The 19,774-nt window shown below is 44.8% G+C and overlaps 1 protein-coding gene across 1 annotated transcript in view; it reads left to right on the forward strand.

Moving 5' to 3' along the window:
- The window catches only part of GLIS3 (GLIS family zinc finger 3), a 1,035,169-nt gene extending 1,017,193 nt beyond the window's left edge, over positions 1 to 17,976 (forward strand). Inside the window, exons 10-11 of the mRNA XM_078677400.1 lie at positions 15,332 to 15,514; positions 16,934 to 17,976. Coding sequence (XP_078533526.1) covers positions 15,332 to 15,514; positions 16,934 to 17,070 — 320 coding nt within the window. The 3' untranslated portion in view covers positions 17,071 to 17,976. The remainder of the gene's footprint in view (positions 1 to 15,331; positions 15,515 to 16,933) is intronic.
- Positions 17,977 to 19,774: the final 1,798 nt, after the last annotated feature.

Raw genomic sequence — 19,774 nt, forward strand, 5'->3', positions numbered from 1 at the left:
CACTTTGAAGCCTGAGTTGGAGCCATATTCCTGTAGGACCATCTATACATATGGGAGGAAGCTTTCTGGTCTGACCCGAGATAGGAGGAAGTCTTTAAATAATTGTATCTTATTTTGGGGTCTCCAAAGGGCACCTCCTCTAATCCAAGAGAGCAAATAGAAGTGTAGATCAGGGGCATACCTTTCAGGTGCCCTTAATAAGTTGAAAGTTCTAGTCTGTTCTCCATTGATTATATGCCTCATCTTAGGGATCAGAGAGACTTGCCCAGAAATGAGCCTGTATGACCGAGCCCACTCACATCCTGTCCAGGACATATTTAGAAAACAACCAGAAGACCTTGAAAAAGACTCTGCCTTCATCAAGCGGGAGAATTATTAACATAATTTTCTTTAGTTTGCTTTTTTGATTAGATGCTGAACGCGCTTGATATTATCAAAAGTCTGCAGACTATAAACCCCAATTGGTTGGGAGCTAACAGATATGCCTTTAAAGATTCCAAATGTGAGGACAGTACATTGATAGTATATTTTATAATCAGTATTTAGCAGCAAGATTGGCCTGTATGAGACACATACATCTTGTTTACCCAGACTGGTGTATCCACCCTATATCAGCGCCCAGTATAGACTCTTTGGCTGAGTTAGTTTCCCTAATCAAATGTTATAATTTTGTTATCTTGAGGGTTAGCTTAGAGAAGAATCATCCCTTGTAAAATTCCAGCCATACAGACTCATCACCTTGTGCACTAGAAGACCCTTCCGATATGTTATACCTCCTCCACTTTTACCTTATGTTCTGAGCCATCTCGTTCCGAATGACCTAGCTTCGGCATGTCGAAATCTTTTCATTATTGATCCCAGCACAGCTCTGATGATCTTCTAGAAAATACTAAACCATTTCTTACATGGGTGTGTGCATACCATCTTATCACAGAGATGATTGCATTTCTCTTCACCCTTTCTTCTATTCTTATTGATATCTATGCAGAATACTTTCTACCACGAGGCTTGGCATAGCATGGAAGAGCATGTATCATCTCATGCTAAATATCTCCTGAATTTAGGTATGAATATGGATATGGAGAGAAAAATGTCAGTGTCTACTCCATGAAAAGCTGTGATCGATCAATGCATACTGACCTCTTAACGGGCTCCTCCCCATCTTTGGCATGCACTCTCAGAAGCTGGCTGCAGTTGTTTGATATGTATTATTTGCTGCATCTTCCTGCCCTAACTGTTATGACACACCGGAGGATAAAGGTTCACTTGAGCCCTGAGGGAAGAGTAAGCATTAAGTAATTTCAGGAGTGGTCCATGCAGGTAAGAGCAGTGGGGCAATGGGGCGGAGTTGGGGGACTTGACAGATGAGGGAAAATTAATTATTTATTTAATTTTGCCTCGTCGTCATCTGTCGAGTTCTACCCCACCGCACTTACCTGCACTGCCACTCCAGAGTAATTGGGTTGATCGCCAGAGGTTCTGGGCGGCATTAAAATCTTTTTGGCTACTCGACTGCTTATGTAGGACTGCCTCACTATAGGTTTTCACATTCCCCATAAGCATTTCTAAAGTTTAAGATGCATGTCTAAAGCTGTGTTTAGCAATTCAGCATCTGCGGTGATCTTCCCTCTCTTGCACTTACCTTGAAGATAAAGGCTGACCCATCAGTTCTCCTCTCCACAGGCCGGTCGAGATATATGATTGTACAGAACAATCCCTAGGCAACTACAATTATAGGTAGGATTACTAGAAGACTCCATGTCCCACAGGACTCAATAGTCCAGTCCTAGACTTCCCTGTAACAAAACAGAATACCCTTGAGAGTTGTAGCTTTGATTCGCATTAACAGAATCAAATGGAGTGAATTATTAACTCATAATGCTTTCTAAAAGGAAGACCCAGGACTGGAGTATTGTGTCCCCACTTCACATGGGTGATCTGACAAATCTAGGCACCGGGTGGACATTTACTTTGTGCTCCAAATGCAGATTGGTGGTCCGTGTGACTTGTTTTCCCTATTGGGAACTCACCCAGTGAACTTGTACTGAGAACTGGGAGCACCTGTCTTGTTAAAGGGAGATTATTCATTCAATCTCAAAATCACCGAGCCAACTTGCAGATTGATAGAGTTTCTCCTGTAATGTGATCCAAATTTAAATTCTTATTGATGTACCTACAAAGATCAATGAGCAGAGGTCCGAAAGAGGAAATCAATCTAGTGACATCCATATTACAAAACATTATCTCTCCTGACCTTTAGTAGCTTTGAAATAATTTGGGCATTCTGAAAACATTAGCATGTCGTGCTTTGTATAACTAATATGTGTATGCAACACAAATTTGACAGTCCATATTTATCATTTTTTGAGCATTATTTCATTTTATGATATTTTGTTGCTTGTCAAAGTTTCAGCTGTTTCAGGATGATTTCAGAAGTTTTGGATTGATCCTAAATATGCATATTAACCTCCTCCTGACCAATGTAAACTATCCTATGAATTCCTCACAGAAGAGGTTATCCCTATTTGTGCCTGTCTACTACTGGCTGTGGGTGTGTTTACATTCAAGGATGGGATCTTGCCACCAAGCTTCTCCCCAACACCGGTTCTTTTTACTTAATTTTTACACCAGCTTGCATTATCATGGGTTTCACCTCCCCAAACTCAAGTCTCTGACTGCATTTGAACTGATCTCCGTGGACCCCAAGACTCTCACTGCCTGCGATATGCCCCCCATGTGCCCGCAACTTTCATTTTGTTCTCGGGAAGCACGCAGGGGCTTATTTACAGGCCCATTGCACTGCTGGTGCGTCACTTTCCTTGATGCACCAGCGGCGCAATGGACTTTCCCATATTTACAAGGCCCCTTAAAGCCACCCTGTGTGACCTTTCATGGCCTTATAAATATAGGCCCCTTTCACTCATTACTCCGTGTGAAAGGGGCATTCCCATTCCATGGCTGTTGCAGTGGGTGTTTCCACGCAACTTCCATGGAACTTAATCCATTCCCAGATTTACAACATTTTGTAAGACTGGAAATACATCAGAATCTTACGTCTCCCAAGGGAATGTTTAGGAATGGCGCAATGAGGAGACATACTTTTATTTCTCCTTGTTTATTCCTCTTTCTATGTGTGCATAATGCAGCACGCATAGAAAGAGGAAAATGCAATTAATTATTGTTTTTGTGCAGGAAGGTGATCCTGGATTTAATTTGAATACTTACACATTACTTTTTTTCAGCCTGTGGCTTATTAAGCTCTGCGTAATACATATTTTTCACCTCCAATAGCCTCCTCTGTTAAAATAATCTCCATACATTTGTATTACTCTTTAAAAAGTGGTTGTCACCCGTGTTCTGAGGCCCATAAGGTGTATTACACTGTATAAAATGCCTCAAAATAAACATAAATAAAGCATATTTTACTTTGTTCTTAGTCTCTTTGTAGTGAATAATGAATATAAGCCACGCTTCCACACCGAAAGAAATAAAATAAGGTGAAAAAAAGCCACTCATGCACACAGATATAGAGGTCTTCTCCCCGTTGCTCCACAAACATTTATAGTTTTACCCACCACATCAATTCTTAATTCTATCTATCAAAGTTTTACTCCCTGCTAAAGGTAGTCATGCAGTTCAGTAATTAGCCGGTTGTTAATTTAGGCTACAATGATGGGATAGGCGTTGATTCCTTACGCAAGTGTGATATTCTTTACAATGGAGCCTGATGTGAGCTGAACTATAGTACCGTTCTTATGTGTAATTTATACTAAGTGAATAATGCTTTATATACAGCTCTGTGGCTGTAGACTAGCTGGACGCGTCAGAGCCAAACATAAAACGTCCGTCAAATAAAGAGCTTTTTTCTGTTACAGAAATGCGATCTGCGGGAACTTCCGCCATAACGTTCTATTCTGACATTGTTGATACGCCAAGAGCGTTGCACAGAAAGTGTGTAGTCGCGTGAATAGGGCAGGAGTTTACTTTAAGGCATACATTCATTGTTTTTCTAACAATGCTTTCCCAGTAGGCAGACCCATTATTAACCTCAGAATCCTATTACTGATATGCTGAGCTGAGCTTGGATATCATTTTCAAGTTTGACAGCCAATGGCGTGACTATGGCAAATTTCCAACGCAGTCAGCGATATAGTCATCGCTTTGGCAAGGCGGGTAGCATTCTGCAGTTGACTGCTTTCACTTGACGAGAAAAGGCAGTCGCTATTTTTGAGAATTGCTTAAGGGGGCAGCTTCCCTTCTACCTACCTTCTTCCTAACCTTTCAAGGTGCTGTGATAGGCATCATAGATGGAACCACAAATAATTCGATTTATTTTCTTCCTTTGATTAAGGTGACAATTTCTGGTCGCTTGCTGATGTCATGCTTTTATTACACTCTTGGCGCTGCAGTTAAATAACATCGTACCCTTGTTATCTCATTAAACTCAGTAAGTTTGATTAGATTGTCTTTCTTTTCAGGCCCTAAGATCCTTGTCAGTTTCACTTGTACCTGTCCAATCAGAGACTTCCTAGTTAAGAACGATGTGGATTTGAGTGAAGCCTGAACCTTGAACAGTATTCCTGCCTCCAGCTCTTTCGCTGAGTAACATTAGCACACTCTACATTTCTCTGCCTAGAGAGAGTCAGGTAGATATCGAATTTCCTCAACCAAACATTGCCCAAAAAACCTCACATCCTGGTGATAAAATGTGTCTGCCTCCTCATGAGGATCTCATAAATTCAGCCCCAGGTTTCGCAATATATTTGGCTTTTTAAAGCTTTCCTATTTTTTATTGTTCTCTCATATAGATGTTATAGCCCTTTTTACTCAATATGCAAAATTATTTTCTCTTAGAAGGGGTATATACTTTTCAATAGGTGCACTATCTTGCAAAGATTATACTGTCTGTGAATGGAGAAGAGGATGAGAGTGTGAAATGGAAATGAAATGGAACGCTGGCTAGATAGGTGATATATAACAATAAGGAACAAGAGCTGTATCAGGCATCTTTTTGTATAAAACACGTTTTTGCTCTTTAAAATCCTTGTCCGAGGGAGATATTTCAGGTCAACTTCAGCGAGCCCGACTTAAATATCCTTTCCTACATTGCTTACAGGTTAGTAGATGAAGGAAGTCGATAATCTCTGTCCAATGATCTTCAAAGGCTTTCTTTCCATTCCTACAGGTATGCTGCCTTCTAGGAGGCAAATATGTTCAAGGAAGCTATCTAAAGGAGGCTGTCTTAGTTTAGATATTACCTTATATTTTTCCTTTCAAGCCTCTTTTGTTATAAAGTGCTTCTTTAGAGAAGTCTTTTTTTATACTGGCTTCCTCTATAGATGACATCAGGTCCAACCATGATGACATTAAGTGCTTACACTGCTTCTCTATTCAATGTTGACATCATTGACAGTGACTAACTTGGATCTTAGAATATAATTCCCAGTTATCTGAGAATAAGGATCATCAGTTTAAACCATCTTAAAATCGAAAACATCCGCACCATCTGCTTTCATGCAGACAGAATGAGAGCCGATAGGATTAATGTCAGCGACTTTGATATTATCCATTTCAATCTCTCTGGCATATCTTTTTTCCTATCAAAACAGCTATGTATTTGCCTCCTGGAGCAAAGTAAAGAGTGTGTGCCCTTAGAATAGAAATGTTTGGAGGATGATGCTCATAATAAATTCTTACATCTTGAAAGTATGCACTGGACAATGCAAAAGCAGTTTGACAATGGCTTTCCATGAAAGAGATTTGGTTATGAAAAGTTCTTCTCCATCATGTCATTACTACCCTCTTTTGTGATAACTCTTAGACTCATGTTTGTGATCTGTTAAGCATGTCTTCACAACCCGAGACACAGTGAAAACAGAGCTATTTCCAAGGTACCAGTGCAGGTGTTTCCCAATAACCAAGACCCAAGGTAATCAGTCTTCGCCGAAAGTAGACCTTACAATCTTTCTGGACTCTACGTGGATGTGGATGAACAGTCAAATCTTAGCTCTAAGAAAGTGGTGTGGAAGTGAGTTACTTCTTGTAACACAGTGGTTTCACCTGCAACAAAGAAGTAAATGTGCAACCAGGCTTGTGAGCTTTTATACAGACACATCACTTTAGCAATATCACAGTACATGGATCAATGCTTTGTAAGAAGTACGCAATTCATGAATACCATGAAAAGGAAACGCAGTAACAATTACAGTGATATAACCAGGGCTGGATGTAAACACCATCTACCGTTTGTGATTACTAGAGGATAATGAATAATGGAACGCTCCTAAAGGAAAGCACAATGCAACAATAAGCAGTTAGATAAAAGTCAATCAGATGATTCACCACTACCTGGAGAGTCAAGACTCCTGACCCTCTGGCTACCACTGGAATAGTGTAAAACAACAAAAGAGTGTCGTGAGAGAAGTGTGTAAACACTAGACACATAGAAGAAATCTCCCTGAAGAAGTCACAGTGGAAATCAGCTTTTTTTTTTTAGGAAACCCTCACTCACCACCCTGGGTGGTGACATGCTTCATCATCGGGCCCACCAGGAGAAGCCGAATGCCTCCCTGGTGTGCTACAACGCCAGATTACTGCGTAGCGGGGTCCGGTAGCAGGAGACGCTAGGTGCAAAACGGGTGACAGGCGTTGCGGGCGGTGTGCCATTGTCGCTTCCCCCCCCTCCCGAGACCCATGGGGTGTGGATCTTGTGCATTACAAACAGTACAGGGACCTCAAATTGAAGGGTTCCCATCACTTTTGTTTGGTTTTTGCACTTTATTTTACACACTTGTTTTTAACTTTCATGTCCTCTGGTAAGGGTGGGCCTTAGCGCGCCCATACCGCCGAGGTACACCACCTGACGGTCCTGATGAAAGCCCAGTAAATGACACATAGACGGGCAGAAACATGTTGACCCCACTTTAAGTGGAAACAACGCTGATTTCCACTGTGACTTCTTCAGGGAGATTTCTTCTCTGTGTCTAGTGCTTACACACTTCTCTCACAACACTCTTTTGTTGTTTTACAAGATTTAAAAGGGGGACCAAGAGTGTCCTTTTCCCTCTCTCTCAATTTGTTATTACTACCACTGGAATAGAGCAGTCAAGGATTAGTTCAAAGAAGCTGATGTGTGCCTATGTTTGTGTACAAATTAGCACATGTATATAATTTGTATTAAAGATGTCAATGTCTAAGCATGGGCATGAGTTTTTGTTAAGCCATTACACTTTCATAAATATCCCTCAAACTGCCACGGCGCTCCGGTGCTCATGACGAGCTCAGCTCGTCATGGCCCGTGGAACGCTCAGGTGCGGGGAGAATTCCCCCGCTGTGCTGAGCGTTCCACGGGAGCCAATGCACCTGTGACGAGCTTAGCTCGTCATGAGCACCGGAGCGCCGTAGCTCATGACAAGCTCAGCTCGTCATGAGCGTCGAAGGTGTTAAAGCATTTTAGATTGATGTTCTTTTGAAGGTTTGACCTATATTGTACATATATGTACAGCCGCAGCGAAGGGGTTAAAAGCTCATGCATAAACAGCATACTGATAAATCATACTCCTTGGATAGAACACACTACATATTGTTGATAATCACTGAATGACAGTGAACACATGAAAACTAAACATGGAAAACAAAAGCAGCACAATGCAGTTACAGGTAAGGTGATTAGATGTATCAAACTGTTCCCAAGTATATTAGAGTTTGTGATCACTATCTGGTTGTGAATATTGTACTATAAATTTGGGGACCAATTCCAGCAAAACATGGTTACTTTTTGTCACGTTAAAAACCGATAGTCATAGTCCTGGTGATCGCAAACAACTAATATTATCTGAAAGAAATTAAGACATGCAATGGCAGACAATGAAGCAATGACACAGTCACCAACTACCCCTAAATTTGGAACAGTGACAGGGAAGATTATCATGATCCCTGATTTAGGGATAGTAGTGATCAGCTTTTACCCCCTTTGATGCTCATTGCGGAATGGTTCTGCCATGAGCATCGGTGCCCCTGTGCTCATGATGGAACCCTTCCGTCATGAGGACAGGGGCAGGAAATCCCTCTGCTGCAGACAGCAGAGGGATTTCCTTTTCTCCCCCAAAGCCTCGGGAGCTAGGGAAGAGATTCCCCAGCGCCCCTGGCCCCTCCCTGGTTTCTGTGCCATGACGATCAGAGCGCACGTCGCGCTGTCGTCATTGCACAGAAGCCGAAACTGAAATGAGTCTTTAGGCTCATTTCAGTTTCACTTTCTATGTGCTCAGGGGGCTATCTCAGCCCCCCCAGCACGTAGAAAGATGAGAGAGGGATCATTGGAAAGGGGAGAATGGTACCTCTCGCCAGTGAGTCCCTGCTTGGGGATTGCCCAGCACAAATGTCCCACCACCCAGCGTTCCCCTTTTTATCCCGAGTAAAATAATACCTTACTTGTGTGATTTAGCTGAAAAAATAATTTTTTTCTCAAATTTCTGTGTGGGAAAGTTCTGGGATCTCCGTGCATCCACAAATTTCCTACCACCCAGCATCCTCCCCGGTCTCCTGATACAAATGGTACCTCACTTGTGTGGGTAGGTAAAGTGAGAAAAAAGTGCATTTTCCAGCTAAATTTGAGATTTGCTGGGGATTCTGGGTAGGAAAATGTCCTCCAAGACACCACTTTAACATTCCGGAAATGCATCCTGCACGCAGTGGCTAGTCTCATCAAGTCTTATCAAGTGTCTGTAGAAGTTAAACCCCATCACCCCAACTCTGTAGAAATGACATTGTCTCCTCCTCAAGCCGTATAACCTACAAGATCAGTTGCACCACCTACAAGGGCCTCAGAAATTGCACTTTGGCAAACCAAGCCTTTAAGCTAACCACCTCTTGTGACCAATGCTACACCAGGATCCAGAACATTGCCATATTGGACATGAAAAAGTGCAAGAAGAACAAAACAGAAGTCAAGCCTTGTCCATCTATGCACTCAAACAATGGCACAATGTCCCGACTGACATCAAACACTTCTCCATCTCCCCTGAAGGTCACTGACACTAACATTTCTCTCTTTGAGGACATTACCCCGATAATACACTAGAACGTTGCTGCTGCCTGACTCTTGTAAACACCGTATTGTTCTCTGGGCTCTTGCATTTTTCCAGTAGTCTGTTGCTTCCAAACCAGGTTTGAGATATAAAAGCACGATTATATACACACAAACAAACATTTTGGTGAGCATTTAGCAGTACTAGAGGAATAATGCCTATTCTCCTCCATAGCGAACAATGCTCCCACGCAGCAGAAGTGCTCCAACACAGAAGGTAGTAACCATTACATGCTTTGTGACCACTTAAGGGATTGTCACAAGGCACTGATACTTTTTCTTGTGAATCACAAAAACTGGGGTCAGACTCTTGCCACTTTTTTCACTTGCAGCTCACTTTTCTTCGTAGTGTATTCAATGTGATTTTTAATCAACATTTTGTACTTTGCAAAGGTGGGCTTCGGATTCACAAAGTCAGGCAATTTGCACTGCGTTTTCTTACTGGATGCAAAGGCTATTCTTAAATCTGTTTTTCAAATGTTATGTTATGTTATGTTATGTTATCAGGCATTTTTATAGCGCTCGGCTACTCTAAAAGAGTGTCCCGGCGCTTTTCACAGGCAACTTACAGTGTAAGATCAACATAACAGGTAAAAGCAGACCCCGAAAGAAAAGGAAAAAGAAAACCGTCTAAGCAGAGAGATTAAAAAGCCACGTCTTCAAATTCTTCCTAAATTGAAGCAGGTTGGGGGTGCTACGCAGTGCCAATGGAAGCGAATTCCACAACTGGGAGGCCTTGAGGCTGAAAGAGCGCCCCCCCGTGCGTGCCTTCCTCACGCGTGGAACCACGGCAGTAAAAAGGGATTCTGAACGCAGTGAGCGAGCCGGGCGATAGAAAACTAATCTTTTTTTCAGATATCCAGCACCTGAGCCAAAAAGAGCCTTGTGCATCAGGGTCATAGATTTGAAGACAATCCGCTTCCGAATTGGAAGCCAGTGGAGCGTCTGCAGCAACACAGAAGCCCGTGCTCGTCTATGCAGACCGAAAATTGCCCGGGCTGCCGAGTTCTGTGCCACCTGCAGACGCTGGACTAAGTAATCCGGAAGGCCTAGAAAAAGGGCATTGGCGTAATCAAGCCTAGACCCGATAAGCGCCTGCACCGTAATCCGTCTGTGCTCCGCAGACAGTAGGGGAAGAAACTTGCGGAGCATTCTGAGGATACCGAAGCAGGTGCCGGACAGGCCAAGGATGTGCGCTCTCAGAGAAAGTTTGTTGTCGAGCTTAACACCCAGGTTCTTGGCAACCGAGGATGATTGTGCCGGGGGACACATGGCAGCCGGCCACCACTGCCGCCACTCGGGATCGGAGGCACAGCCAAAGAATAGAACCTCCGACTTGCTGGAGTTGGCCTTCAGACAATTTAGCTGAAACCAGCTGAAAACCCTGTCCAAGCAGTCCCGGATTCTCTCCCCAACAAATGTCTGATCTTTTTCACAAGTGAAGAGGAGTTGTGTGTCATCAGCGTAGGACACGATCTGGGCTCCGTAGGCCTCAACCACAGCCGCCAGAGGGGACATAAAGATGTTAAATAATGTCGGGCTCAACACAGAGCCCTGTGGAACCCCAACACCCAATGGCGGCATCTCGGCTGATCTCTGGGATACCCAGACCGTCTGGCGGCGGCCCTCCAGGAAAGATGTAAACCATCTGAGCACCGTCCCCCTTAGGCCGATGTCATAGAGCCTGGCGAGCAGCGCCTTATGGGGGACGGTGTCGAAAGCCGCCGACAGGTCCAACATGACTAACATGGCCTTGCCACCCCCATCCAAGGTCTCCCTGATGATCTCAGAGACCTCCACCAGCGCTGTTTCCGTACTGAAATTCGGACGGAAACCGGATTGGGATGGGTGGAGCAGATTGTTAGACTCCAAGAAGTTCGACAAGACGCCATGAACATGTTTCTCGGTGATCTTGGCCAAGGCCGGGAGAAGTGAGATTGGCCTGTAGTTGGCCAAGACCTCGGCATCAAGACCAGGCTTTTTCAGGAGGGGGATCACCATCGCCCTCTTCCAGGAGCGTGGGACAATCCCCTCGCTCAAGGAGGCATTGAGGATCGGGTTGACCAGGGGATTCACCACTGCCGCCATCCCAGCCAAAAATTTGGCGGGGCAGGGGTCAAGTGGGGATCCAGATTTAAGACTGGCTAGCAGAGTCCGGGACATGTCACTGGAGACAGATGGAAAGTCCTCCAGGATAGCCACAGACGTGGCCGGTGTTCCAAGTCCTGCCCCGGGATCACAACAAGCCTCCACCGTGCTCTCCAAAAAGGAGGCCTGAATGGCCTTAATCTTGTCAGTGAAAAAGGTGGCAAGATCACGCGCCCACGCATCGGGTGACACAGGCGGGGGTGAATAAGAGGAGGGAGACGTGAACTCCTTCACAATCGTGAAGATCTCCTTGCAGGAGTTCGCTGATGCCTCAATCCTCCTGGCGAGGTATTCCCGCTTGGCAACAAGAATATCGCGATGATAGGCCTTCACCGCCGACCGGTAGGCAAGTTTGGACTCCCCATCGTATTGATGGCGCCAGGCCCGTTCAGCAACCTTGCATAGGCTGCGAGCCATACGTAGCGCCTCTGTGAACCAGGGCGCAGATTGCCGTTTCACCGAGGACCGGGGGGTTACCCTAGGAGCAAGGTCGTCCAACCTCTCAGTCAGCCATTGCTGCAGGGCCTCCGTGTCTCTTTCCGGATCTCCCGAGAGAGAGCAGGGGTGTTCCGTGAGCGCCTGCTCTAACATGGCTGGCGTCACTCTATGTAATGCTCTCGAGGCCGATCTGGGCACCAAGGGGGCGCAGATATCAGACCGTCCCATCTCTAGCACAGAGAACCCAATCAGCTTATGGTCCGACCAGAGCACAGGGCGCGTTTCAATGTCGACAATAGGGACCGAGGAGAACACTTGATCAAGGGTATGCCCTTTCTCATGTGTAGGCCCCGACACAAACGGTGCCAGACCGAGCGGTGATGTGATATCCAGCAATTTTGCCCCATCCGAATCGTCCATGACATCTAGATGAAAATTGAAATCGCCTGCCAGCAAACAGTGCTGTGCAGACAGCGCCAGCTCCGAGATGGCTGTCTGTAAGTCCCCCCAAAAGGAGCCCACCGGACCAGGAGGCCTGTAAACTAACAGACCCTTGAGCGCTTGGCTCGGAGACAGTTTAAGCATGAAAGCGAGGGAATCAGAGCCCCCGATGGAGTTCACGGGAAGAATAGAGCAAGAAACGTTCTTCCTAACCACCACCGCGACTCCGCCCCCCCTGCCCTTTGCTCTGTCTTGGCGAAAGATGTTATAGGTTGGAGGGATCGCAGTGAAGACGTCCGGGTTGGACGCCTCTCCTAGCCAAGTTTCGGTCAGGAGTAGACAAAGAGGATTGTCCCTGACCAAAAGATCATAGATGTGCAGGGCATGTTTTCCCAGCGACCTTGTATTGAGTAACAGACACAGATGCTTTGCATGCACCTCGGCCCCCATAGGGGCGGTGCCCAGCGTCCTTGTGGGCGACCAGCCGCAGGCCGGACAGTGTCGCTTACCCTTGTACCGACCAGGGAAGACTGAGTGACACAGGCAAGATGAAATGCGCAGGGCGCGGAGCGTCGCCGAAGAATAGTGGATCATCCTCGTCAGACCAGGGTCCCCCGCCGCCCCGGCGCCTCCGGGACGCTGACGGGCGCAGACGGGCAGGACTCCGGCACGACTCAGGCTAAGCGAAGGCGTCCACCTGCGCGTCCCGCTGCGCGTGGGGAGCGACTTTAAATAGGCTCTCCAGTGAGCCCTTGGCGCGCGCGACCAATCCAAAATGGCGGCCGTCGCCGAACAGACAATCCCCAATCCAAAATGGCGCGAGAAAAGGAGCCCAGGAACCCGGACCCACCAAAGTGGTGGTGCTTTTGAGGCACAGAGGTGCACGTTTAAATGCGGTAAGGGGAGCGGGGCGCTAGCTGCAAATAGCGAATTTTAAAAGCAGGGGTAATTTCTAAAGCAAACAGTAACACAAATACCAAAACGAGGAGAGCTTAAAATAACACAGCGCTGGAACAGCGCAGTCGCTGCAATGTGCTAGATGGTCAAGAGCGACGCCCCTCAAAGGACCGCCTTAAATAGGCTCTCCAGTGAGCCCTTGGCGCGCGCGACCAATCCAAAATGGCGGCCGTCGCCGAACAGACAATCCCCAATCCAAAATGGCGCGAGAAAAGGAGCCCAGGAACCCGGACCCACCAAAGTGGTGGTGCTTTTGAGGCACAGAGGTGCACGTTTAAATGCGGTAAGGGGAGCGGGGCGCTAGCTGCAAATAGCGAATTTTAAAAGCAGGGGTAATTTCTAAAGCAAACAGTAACACAAATACCAAAACGAGGAGAGCTTAAAATAACACAGCGCTGGAACAGCGCAGTCGCTGCAATGTGCTAGATGGTCAAGAGCGACGCCCCTCAAAGGACCGCCTTAAATAGGCTCTCCAGTGAGCCCTTGGCGCGCGCGACCAATCCAAAATGGCGGCCGTCGCCGAACAGACAATCCCCAATCCAAAATGGCGCGAGAAAAGGAGCCCAGGAACCCGGACCCACCAAAGTGGTGGTGCTTTTGAGGCACAGAGGTGCACGTTTAAATGCGGTAAGGGGAGCGGGGCGCTAGCTGCAAATAGCGAATTTTAAAAGCAGGGGTAATTTCTAAAGCAAACAGTAACACAAATACCAAAACGAGGAGAGCTTAAAATAACACAGCGCTGGAACAGCGCAGTCGCTGCAATGTGCTAGATGGTCAAGAGCGACGCCCCTCAAAGGACCGCCTTAAATAGGCTCTCCAGTGAGCCCTTGGCGCGCGCGACCAATCCAAAATGGCGGCCGTCGCCGAACAGACAATCCCCAATCCAAAATGGCGCGAGAAAAGGAGCCCAGGAACCCGGACCCACCAAAGTGGTGGTGCTTTTGAGGCACAGAGGTGCACGTTTAAATGCGGTAAGGGGAGCGGGGCGCTAGCTGCAAATAGCGAATTTTAAAAGCAGGGGTAATTTCTAAAGCAAACAGTAACACAAATACCAAAACGAGGAGAGCTTAAAATAACACAGCGCTGGAACAGCGCAGTCGCTGCAATGTGCTAGATGGTCAAGAGCGACGCCCCTCAAAGGACCGCCTTAAATAGGCTCTCCAGTGAGCCCTTGGCGCGCGCGACCAATCCAAAATGGCGGCCGTCGCCGAACAGACAATCCCCAATCCAAAATGGCGCGAGAAAAGGAGCCCAGGAACCCGGACCCACCAAAGTGGTGGTGCTTTTGAGGCACAGAGGTGCACGTTTAAATGCGGTAAGGGGAGCGGGGCGCTAGCTGCAAATAGCGAATTTTAAAAGCAGGGGTAATTTCTAAAGCAAACAGTAACACAAATACCAAAACGAGGAGAGCTTAAAATAACACAGCGCTGGAACAGCGCAGTCGCTGCAATGTGCTAGATGGTCAAACTATGATTGGTTTGTGACTTAGGTATATATACAGGTTCATAGGGAAAAAAACTAATCCCAAAGTGTGCTGCTCGATTGCTCTCTTGTTCACTTGTATTTATAACAATTAATAAATACAAAAAAATTATATTTAAATGCAGCATTAGACTTAGGGCTTCATTTATTCATAGGGTCCTGTACATATACCTAGGCACAAACCAATAATAATTTGAAAACCATTGCCTTAGTAGTATTGCCCATACAATGAATGCAGATAATACAAGGTAATTTAAATAGGCTCGCTTGTGATGTCATTAAATGTAAGACAGTGCTTTGTTTATCTTTAAATATATGACGAAATATATACAAAGTCTTTCAATTGCTACATGTCTCTGCTAATTATTGTCTCCCTGCTCTCCCTTCCATGCTCACAGCAATTAATTGTGCACCCTTAGAAGTTGCCTTACAAATAATACCCTCTGACACACTGTTGGATGTTACACACCTCTACCCTGGTCTCTACTGGGTTTATGGGCTACCTCCTGTAGTTTGTTACTGTACGCTAAGAATGGGTTCATGTCCCATTGTGAGTGAACCTTGCCAGCACTCACCCAACCCATCAAACAAAAATGTTATTAAATCTGACCCAGGGAGACCTTGTAATGTGCACTATGCTGTTATGAAGTTGCAAATTGCTGCTTCTCAGTTGCCGGTTACAGACTAATGCACACTTTTGGTTTTAAATCCATGCACCTTACCTCTTGTGAAATTGATTTTTAATGGAAATGATGATATATTGCATTTTACTACTTTTAGGTTTTTATGGCCAACTGCAAACCTTCTGTCCTCCGCATTACAACGACACTCAGAGGAATATGCAGCATAGCAACTCCTACAACATGGTCCCTCCATTTGAGGACTGCCTTGTGCCCACCTCTGTGGGACAGGCAGGTCTTGATGTTTTTCACAGAGCTTTCTCAGCGCATTCTGGAATTACAGGTAAAGCAGATCATTTGTAAACTTGCAGACTGTGTGTTTCAAGTGAACAACCTTTCCTCTTTCTAAATACGTCTGATTTTTATGTTTCAAACTACACTGAATTTGCTTTCTCACAATTCTGCAGCACTGTGACATCAACGCTTTTTCTCATTGACAATGTGAGCATTTGCTTCGGCTGCTATCACGATGCAGCATTGGAAACATGCAAAAGGCTTCTGTTAGGCACAGTGCGTAATTTGAGCCAGTACTTTCCAGTGTTCGACACTGGCACTTAATTGCCTGAGCCTGCACTTATGACCTATGCCACTTGCTGGCGCTGTTTTTGTAATTTAAAGATGAGCCAAAAAACAGGTATTTGTTGAGTTAATATACATTAAAAACAACTAATATCTACCATCCAAGCCCTTCTTAAAGCTTTGGCGGTCTCCAACAGTGTGAATTGGCACACTTAAGACTTATGGTTAGTAGTTGTGTAAATTATTTGTGAACACATCTAACATGGGTTTCGATTGGAATTCATAGAGCATATTATCAAGGCCATTATCGCCGCTTTATCGGCAGTTTCCTGCTGATAAAAGCGGCGATAATGTATCGCCTGGCCTTGATAATATGCCCCAGGGTTTTATATCAAACACTTGAGTGATTACATGAGAACTCCAATGCACCACCCATGAAACGCCCCCTTGGCACTAAGTAATGTAAATGTTATTTTCAAGTGGTTTTCCAGCGCTAAACAAGTTTAAGTTGGGATTCCCACTGACAGGCCAGTGAATTAGCTATAAACTAGCTATATACGTAGAAGAGGGAGAAAGCCAATTCAAGAGCATGTACAAAGAAACCAAGATTATCTACTAGGGGCTTGGTGGAACTAGAAGTAATTTAATGATGGCAAATGAGGTATTCCTTGAAAGAACGAAATCTTCTGAAGAAGTAATGGCTCATCCCACAAGCGGGTGCAGTAACACACCACCCACCTGCAGAGGGATCCCTGACGCCCCCTAGAAACTGAGCCCGGGTCGTCACTGGAAGTTTTAAACAGCTGATTAATCTTTCATTAATGCACTATTCCCAGTGTAGGGACAACTTTGTTCCTGCATTGAGAACATTTTTTTTTTGTGTTTGGGGGCACAGTCTCAGTCTGCACCAGACACACCCAAATAACAGTGTCCTGGGCACAGATAACAAGTGTGTGCCCATTATGTGATAAGGACCTAGGTCCTCTTGATCGGAAGGATAAGTCTCATAATACTTATCCGATTAGCGAATAACATAGAGATATCGAAGGGAGTAAAGTCTGCGTGTACATGGTTAGCATTATTTTGTAGTTCTTTTCAGTATGCGCTATGAGGTCTCTACTACCCTTAAGTTACCAAATAACCTATATATTAATTTCAATGTTCTTGCCTCTGTTTCTTCCAGTGTATGATCTTCCACATGGATCGACGGGGATTTTTGGAGACTCGATGAGAAATGGTGGTGAGGACACCAGTTTCCTTCAAATTAATGCGGTGGACCGATGTCCAAGCCAGCTATCCTCCATCTACACTGAAGGCTGACATAAAGACTGCTTGACCCTAAGGTTCTACAAGCCACCTTTCATTTGAATTGGTCTCTAAGACTTATCTACAAGGCTCCAGTCAGCACGATGCATTGAAAAGTTTGAACCAACATTTCACATGCGAGACATGTTGGAAAAAATGCAAACTAAATGAGAGAAAAAAGACATCTCCCACTTTTTATAATTGTCTGATTATTCACCTTATGACAGCATTATCTGCAGAAAAGGGAATGCAAAGAGTGCACATGAACTACTGATGTTTTCTGGCTGAATCACTGGAAATGATTTAAAATAAAAACGCAGTTTTTGAAACACTCATGGGGATCAAACCTTTACGGCAAGGTTCATGTACAGTCGATCTGCCTCTTTCCAAAGCAAGTAAAGGGAAAACAGCTGTTAATAAATACATATTATTGAGGCCAGCTTGATGGGCTGCAGTGGTGACGTCTTGAGTTTGATGTACTGGGTACATTTTAGGAGTCATGTCTCGGCATGATGTCTTCTGTTCACTAAGGCTTAATGAAACAAGCTTTCCAGTGCTGGCTGACTGCACGCTCAGGACAAGCGCGTGCCGGAAGTGCGTATTTCACGCATAAAGCCGATATTCACATGGGAGAAGCACGCAGCCTGTTTTGGATATCTTCTCTCAGTGGGTTATGCTGCACTTTCAATCAGGTCGGCACAAGCAGGAGCCTGTTCAGTATCAGTATTGTGTTTCTATGAAAGGTGAAAAAGGCCTTAAGAGTTCACCCTAAATAGGCGCTAAGGCACAGCTGACTTGTCAGCATGTATGTCTGACCAATATTGTTTACTTCTTCCAGGGAATGAAATATCATATGCGCTGTTCTACAGGGTGTCAAGTTAGGCCTTCCCCTTGGTGGGTTGTGTTAATATGTCACCAGAACCGGACTGGCCTATTGGGCAATCTGGCAGTGCCAGAAGGGCTGGTCTGTCAGGTCAATGTGTCGGACATTTTCTATTTAGCTCTTTGTGGTCCTATTAATGGGCTTGTGGGACATTTTTTGTGTTGATTTTCCTGATATCTCCACAAAAATTGCCGGCAGCAAGTACAAATGCATGCAGTGCTTCCCAAAACACAGAGAGAGTGTGTCTCTACAAGTTCAAAATGGTCCTGGTTTGGAAATGAGGGTGACTTTTTTGGTATCTGATTCAGTAATGGGGTCCACTTTCATTTTGTTACTCTGGCCTATTTCCTGTCCCACTCTGGCCCTGTCTCTCACTTTGGACCATATTTACAAAGAAGTGACGGAGCGCAGCGTTAGCCTTCTTGGCTTAACGCTGTGCTCCACTACTTCTGAAACGCAGGGCTGCACCATATTTACGACAATTTCAGTGCACAGTACTGATCAATCTGCCACTGTCAGACAACTTGTGGTACGCAACAATTTTCAAAGTTCATATTGATTACCTACCTAGTGTTAGGACTTCATGTCTCTGCCAAATAAATCATCATCCTCTCCTCATCAGTACTCTAATCCAAGATTTCCCTCCTTACTATATGCCTCCCTCTGGACTAGGGCTCTTTGTTCTCGTTGAATAAAGTGAGGAGCTTCTGCCGGGAGACATAAAACAAGCATGAATACTGGACATGCAAGTGTAGATAGAGAAGAACATGAGGCTTTATCATGGAAAAGTATGCATGTGAATAATAAGACTTCTGCACGTGCCTAAGGGTCACATTGTGCACCCTTCAATCCAATGGAAAGATGTCTTTGGAGCTTTCGATTTTTGCTGCATGTGTACCATGACTATAGACTGTGCATGGGAACCAAACACTATTACTTACGTGGCATTGCAGAAATGAATTTTTTGCATTTGTGTAGTTAAATTTATATGACACTTCATCAAGATCATTAATATCATCTTATAACAATATCATATCCATTACATCAACCACCCACTTCATTGTAAGGTACACATTTCTATACTATTCTTAACCCCAGAAATACAATTCAAAACCCTACACTTGCATCTTCAGTCTCAATGGCTTGCAAATCCTGTTGTTAAATCCATTTCATTCTGTTTCTTTAGGAGTACGTCTTTGTTTTATCTTTCCTCTATCAAAGCAACTTACGTAACTGCATTAGTGAGTTAGGCCTTTATCTGTTATACACAACAAGCAGCTTTACATCTTTAGATGCCTGCTTTTACCATGACTGGTTAGGAGGATGCTCGCATAGAAGTTGCAATGCTTTCTGTAAATGGATTCATGTAGTTATAACTTGCAATTTCTACGCCCACAATGTACATATAGATAGAGAGCTTTTGAGCACCTACAGTTTTTTGTGCCATGTTTCAGCTAACCTATGAAAGCCGAAAAAGGAACTGGAAAAACTCTGTTGAAAGGGTTAACTGTCCACAGAACTGCAACTGGGGGACCTGGCAGCCATGAGTTTGACTGATTATTTTAAAACGTATGTATGCAAGACAAAATCCCACTTGGGGGGCAATGCAACCATCAATGCGCAACCTTACTGGCCCTTTGAAATACAAAGCACCTTAGCACCAAATTCTAGGTTGTGTCACAGGTGAAGTGAGGTGAGCAACTTAAAGGACAGAATTGTGCGTGCTACTTGGCTCAAAATTAGATTTTGCAAATAAAAAGGTATTGATGATTAGACATGAACAAAAATGAAGAGAACCAGAACAACATTGACCAATGTGGGCTACTTCATGAAACC

This window comes from Lissotriton helveticus, chromosome 2_1 (genome assembly GCF_964261635.1).
Source record: "Lissotriton helveticus chromosome 2_1, aLisHel1.1, whole genome shotgun sequence".
NCBI lineage: Eukaryota > Metazoa > Chordata > Amphibia > Caudata > Salamandridae > Lissotriton > Lissotriton helveticus.